Here is a 6,347-nt window from a genome sequence, read left to right as displayed (position 1 = left end):
GAAGAAGAACGTGGCGAGTTGTGAGCATTGCTTGATTTGTCAGCAAGTGAAGGCTCCAAGACAATAAATTGCAAGGTTGTTATATCCACTAAACCTACCTTAATGGAAATGAGATGTTACAATGGATTTTTATCTCTGGTTTACCAAGAACAAAACAAGGCTTTAATGACATTTGAGATTCCATGGAGATTGACCAAGACACTTCATTTTAGGTAAGACCACATAAATAAAAGACGGGTGGGCTATACGTCACAGATAGCCCCTAAGCATGGTGTGCCTATTTTTTCAGTATCAAGCTAGGATGCTAGATTCTCCCTCACAGTTCTGTAAGGGCCTACAAAAGGCGTAGGAAGCACAACTCAAAACTAGTACATGCATGAGTTAACAAAGTTAAGATTAGGGTGATAGAACTAGAGAAATTTGCATGTTGACGTAGGTCAATACGTTTCCAGTAGACGGTGCACCCCCAAGATCGTGACCTATGATCAAAGGTCTATACCTATGTGCATCCAGAGATAGGATTAGTGCCAAAGAGGTAACTCTGATTGTCTTGGTAACACGAGATGTGATTTAAACCACCTAAATGCCCTAAAAACCTAGTAGACTTCCATAGCAAAGATAGAAGAAAGCTTAACCATCCTATCAGTAGTATGACAGTATTACCAGAGCCTCCGCTTCCTATCTTCTCTTAAGTACACCTTTAGTGCAAGCCCTACCTAGTATTAGAAGTATAAGTACCACCCGGTCAAGCCTAGGTCGGATAGTGTAGCTTGTTGAAGTAATCTTGGTGCCACTATTGTGTGTGGAAATTGCAAGGAGTTTCTTTAACAAGACCTTTGCGCTATAAACTCGTATAGAGAGCGAGCAAAGAATCACTCAGTAACCGAGTAGTTGGTCAATCCAACTAGTCCAAGCTAGTTCATTTAGACCTATTCTATCTGATTTGGTTTTCGACCCATTTTCTTTATTTTTTTAGTCAATTTTAGATTTAATATTTAATAGTAGGATCTCATAAAAATATTTAGAAGCTCGAATTGAGGTAAGTAGTTATTTAAAATATATGATGCTCCTAAGCTTATAATATGATGTATCCTTGAATGCATGCTTCAAATGTGGAGCAATGATTTGAGTTTGGCTTAGTAAAGCATGCTGAATTTTAAATAGCATGTAATATGGAAACCATGGGTGAAATATGATGATTTGTTGAATTTGGGTTGATAAAACGTGTTAATGATTTATGGCATCTAAAATACTTTGGTTTATTTAAATAAAGTATATTATGTAGTGAGCCCTCGAAATTGACATGGTAGTAATTATATGCTAATAGCCATTAAGATTATAAGATCAAAAGTAAATAATTATAAATGATAGGATAGTAATAACTTATTATGCAATTATCCACCAAGATCATCGAAAGTTAATAACCTTCAATGATATTGTGACAAATACATACTAAGAAATCATGTAATTACCCATTAAGACATTTTGTTGTGTTCCTGCCATCTAAATTTTATTCGATCTTAATAATTTATTTTATATATAAGAAAAGTATTATCCCGTCTGAAGCATATATATTAAACTTTATAAATTAGACAATTGAAATTCGATTCCTTACTCAATTTTCTTAAAACTAAATCTACAAATTTGGTTTATCATACTTTTACACAAATAAGATTCCAATAATCCTAAAGAGAAAAGAAAACAAAAATCCTACAAAAAGGAATATTTTCGTACCAAAGAAAAATAAAAAATAAAAACAATTAATTTTATTTAATTTTATTAAAAGAGATCTTAATCGGCATGATGAAGTGAGCGTCCGGCATCCTTGAAAAGGGCCCACACATTACTTTGACAATGGCCCACCAACTCATGGGTATGGTTGGTGGGCCACCCATTTTGTCCAAAGCTTTTTTTTTTTTTTGTTAATATTAAATATTTTTTTAAAAAATAAAAAGCGGTGCAGCCGTTATCATTAACCTCATACACATCTACTTTTCTAGACCAAAATAATAATAATAATAATAATAATAATAATAATAATAATAATAATAATAATGTGGAAATTAAATTTTAGAATAATTTTTCTAACACAAACGCATCTTTGAAGAATTGTCTTTCTAAATTTTTTAATGAAAATATTTGGCTCCTCATTTATTTTTAAATTCACATCTTTTCTATTATAAATAAATCAATATTTTCCAAAAAATTTTATCGTAATTTTTATTAATTAATTATATAATTAATATGCACTATGAATAAACTATTAAATACATTTCTAAACTCATGTATAGGTTAGTAAATAATATTTATAAATAAATCCTAAAAATACTAAATAATTTTTTTTTTTATGATTCAAATTCAATAAACAAATTGATTAAAGAATATGAATTATTTGTTTATACATATTTTTGTAATTAATATTACTAATAAAATAATTTTCCAATTAGCTGAAAATAATGAATTGGGTGTGATTCAACTTTTTTGTTTATTCTAAATAAAACAATTTCCCCATTACCTTCCTTCCCTCTCTTTTCTTCTTCTTCTGTTTGTCTCTCTCTCCTTCCTCTGAGTTTTGCACCATTTTTCTGCAAAAAAGATCAAATTTTTAATCTCCCCTTCTGCAAAAATCCCTCCTTTTTGCCTCCTCTGTACATACCCACCATACAACAAACACAAAACTCCACCATCCATGGCCGCCAACAAATTTGCCACCATCTTGCACAGAAACTCCAACAAGTTCACCCTTATTTTAGTCTACGCCCTTCTCGAATGGGTTCTCATCTTTCTTCTTCTTCTTCAAGCCCTTTTCTCTTACCTGATCGTTAAATTTGCAGAGTGGTTTGGGCTGAAGCGCCCTTGTCTGTGGTGTTCCAGAGTGGACCATGTGTTCCAGCCTGGGAGAAAGCACTCTTACAGAGATCTTCTTTGTGAAGCTCATTCCATGGAGATTTCTAATCTGGGTTACTGTTCGAATCATCGGAAACTCACTGAGTTTCGAGATTTGTGCGAGGATTGCTCGTCTTCTTCCAAGTCCGACGAGTTCTATCAGATTCCTAAGAGCTTTCCCTTTTTTGGTGATGAGAAGGAGGGTTTGAAGAGCTGTTCTTGCTGTGGGGAGAGCTTGAAGAATCGTCTGTTTTCTCCTTGTATTTTGATTAAGCCCAATTGGGGGGATTTGGATTATGCCCAGAAGGGGGATTTTATTTCTGAGGCGGAAATTGATGTTCAATCGGAAGATGTCATCGGAGACAGGGAAATCTGCAAGGTTTCCGGCGAGGAAGAGGCTGAGAAGAACTCCACTTGCTCTGTTTGTGGCTGTGGCTGTAAAGACTCAGCGGTTCATGAGGATGACGATAGAGTTGAAGATCTGAGCTCTTGTAATCAGAAATCAGTTCAAGTTGATTGCGAGAAAGAGGATGAATTGGCTGAGATTTCTCCAAATCATCTCGAGTTCTACATTGACCGGGGCGACGATCGGCGGCTGATTCCAGTTGATTTGATCAACTTTTCGGCCTCCGAGGACGACCACAACAACGACAACGACAACAACATCATCCTTAGCCAAGTGAAAGACGAGGAACAAGGACAAGAGGATTGTGGAAATGAAGATGTCGTTTTGGATTTTGGCTCCCACTTTGAGAATCAAGATTGGGATGTTGCAGAGGTGGAAGCCATGGATGTGGAGGAGAGTAGCAGAAGCCCCTCTGGCTATGAAGATCCATCAATGAGAGTTGAAAAAGAAGAACAAGCTGAGGCTTCCATTGATGATCATAAAGAAGGCCTTGAAGAATTGGTAGTGGCAACAAGAGAGCCAGACTCAGATCTTCATCAAGGTACTATTCTTCAATGGATTATGATAATGTTTTCTTTCAAGATCAAATGTTTGCTGAGTACTTTCTATGCTTGTTTTTGTTCTTGTTTCAATAAATAATTAGATTTACAAATGTGGAATGATGAACTTGAGGTAGAGATTTCAATTGGGATGGATATTCCCGATCGTCCCGATCACGAACCCATCGGCGACATTCAAACTCAAACCGACCTTCCTCTGCATTCTGATGCACAAGAAGATCCTTCCCCAAGTTCATCATTGGAATTTGACACTATGCAAGGTAGCATACTTTGCTTTCTTTTCCCATATCCATATCAAGAGTTTAGCTAAATCTGATCATTAGTATTTTGCTGCATTCCACATTTAGATTCTAACAAAGCTCGGAAATCTGAGCTCGACGAGGAAGTCGAGGAAGCTAACAAAGAGGTAGAGTTCAAGATCTTGTCCGTGGAAACGAGTTCTCAACAGTTGGACGATCACAAACTGTCGAGTTCTGAGCTCAATGAGAATGAAGAAGAAGATAAAGTTCCTGATACACCCACTTCAATGGATAGTTTCCATCAGCTACACAAGAAGCTGCTATTACTCGACAGAAAGGAATCTGGAACAGAAGAGTCATTGGACGGAAGCATCATAAGCGAGACCGAAGGTGGGGATGGAGTATTGACGATCGAGAAGTTGAAGTCGGCGTTGAGAACGGAAAGAAAGGCATTGAATGCATTATATGCAGAGCTAGAAGAAGAGAGAAGTGCTTCAGCCATAGCAGCCAACCAGACAATGGCAATGATCAATAGGCTTCAAGAGGAGAAAGCAAGCATGCAAATGGAAGCTTTGCAGTACCAAAGAATGATGGAGGAGCAATCCGAGTATGACCAGGAAGCTTTACAGCTTTTGAACGAGCTCGTCGTAAAGAGGGAAAAGGAAAAGCAAGAACTCGAGAAAGAACTCGAAGTTTACCGAAAAAAGCTTCAAGATTATGAAGCTAAAGAGAAAATAGCATTGTTAAGGAACAGAAAAGAAGGTAGCTTCCAAAGTAGACATTCTTCGGTCTCTTGTAGCAATGCCGATGATAGCGATGGGCTATCGATCGATTTGAACACCGAATCAAAGAAAGATGAAGATTTATGTTCTAACCAAGAAACGGAGAATCAAAACACCCCAGCTGAGGCAGTCCTTTATTTGGACGAAACCATGGCGAACTTCGAGGAAGAAAGGCTGTCCATTCTTGAGGAGCTGAAGATGTTGGAAGAGAAGCTCTTCACGTTAAGTGATGAAGAACAACAATTAGAAGACGTTGTACATTATTGTGAACAGAATGGTAATGGCTACCACAAGAACTCGGATTATGCAACTGAAACAAACGGATTCGAAAATGGTCACCATTTGAACGGAAAACATTATCCTGAGAGAAGAGCGATGAGCACGAAAGCCAAACGACTTCTTCCCCTTTTCAACGATGCAGTCGATGCTGATATTGAAGACATAACAAACAGAGAAGAACAAGTTTTCGACTCCATTTCTGTCAACAAATTCGATACAGAATTCAGGAGGGTTGCTGTTGAGGAAGAGGTCGATCACGTGTACGAGAGATTACAAGCACTCGAAGCAGATAGGGAGTTTCTAAAGCATTGCATTGGCTCCCTAAAAAAAGGAGACAAAGGCATAGAGCTTCTCCAAGAGATCTTACAGCATCTCCGCGATCTAAGGAGCGTCGATCTCCATTTGAAGAACATGGGAGAGAGTGTCCTAGCATGATCACGATTCATACAACGCAACAGGTAAAAATCCTTACGAATCCTTCGCATAATTTAGTTTTAAACTCCGAAGAAGCATCGTAAACTGAACGAACTTGGTTAACTTGTTTCTAGTCATTGGTAAATACATAATGTGGTCCTTTGGAGTGGAACAACCAACGATACCGAAGCCAAAACCCGAAGCCCCCACATCGTCATCGTCGTCGTCGACAAAATCAGAAAGGCTCCATATGGTGGAGCCTCCTGATTCAAAAAATGTTGGACTAAACAAACTAAAGTCCACCCTCCTAGCTGTGTTAATGAGTCAAAGTTGGCCCAAAGTTTTTGTGGGTTATGTTCATGGTGATCACCTACTAAGGGAAGGTGAATTTGTGTGTAGGACAGTGAGGTGTAGCCAGTCTGTCATTTGTCTTCTGTTTCTTTTTGTGAGGGAAGAGAGCCTGGCTTGCAAAGCTGGCAAGATCATAGGCAAAGATTCCAGTGCCAGGTACGTAATTATAGCTTTAGTTTTATTATTTAGGCAAGTTTTTAGATTTTAAGGACAAATCTTTTTCTTTTATTTTTTCTGGGAAGGTGAAAGGATTTGGGTAAAGAACCCTTGTTGTTTCCCTCCTCCATCATTTGCATCATTTCATCAAATGGGGTTTGTTTTTGTTCATCCTGTTCTTCTTCTTACTATTTGAACGCCAAAAAATTGAGTTATTTGTACACTACATCTTTCCATTTGTAAAGTATATAAAAGTTGAGTGCTTTGTCTACAA

At 37.5% G+C, this 6,347-nt stretch overlaps 1 protein-coding gene across 2 annotated transcripts; it reads left to right on the top strand.

The window, feature by feature from the left end:
• Positions 1-2,484: 2,484 nt before the first annotated feature.
• LOC111472079 (myosin-binding protein 2-like) lies at positions 2,485-6,347 on the top strand. 2 transcript variants are annotated; one of them, XM_023117776.1, is made up of 3 exons: positions 2,485-3,833; positions 3,969-4,112; positions 4,200-6,347. In XM_023117776.1, the coding sequence occupies exons 1-3, from the start codon at positions 2,690-2,692 to the stop codon at positions 5,585-5,587; spliced, it is 2,676 nt and encodes an 891-aa protein (XP_022973544.1). In that variant the 5' UTR covers positions 2,485-2,689; the 3' UTR covers positions 5,588-6,347. The 2 variants fall into 2 exon arrangements, with proteins under 2 accessions (XP_022973544.1, XP_022973543.1); XM_023117775.1 differs by having other exon boundaries at positions 3,936-4,112.

This window comes from Cucurbita maxima, unplaced genomic scaffold (genome assembly GCF_002738345.1).
Source record: "Cucurbita maxima cultivar Rimu unplaced genomic scaffold, Cmax_1.0 Cma_Scf00064, whole genome shotgun sequence".
Classification (NCBI taxonomy): Eukaryota; Viridiplantae; Streptophyta; class Magnoliopsida; order Cucurbitales; family Cucurbitaceae; genus Cucurbita; species Cucurbita maxima.
This window is presented reverse-complemented; position numbering and strand designations above follow the sequence as displayed.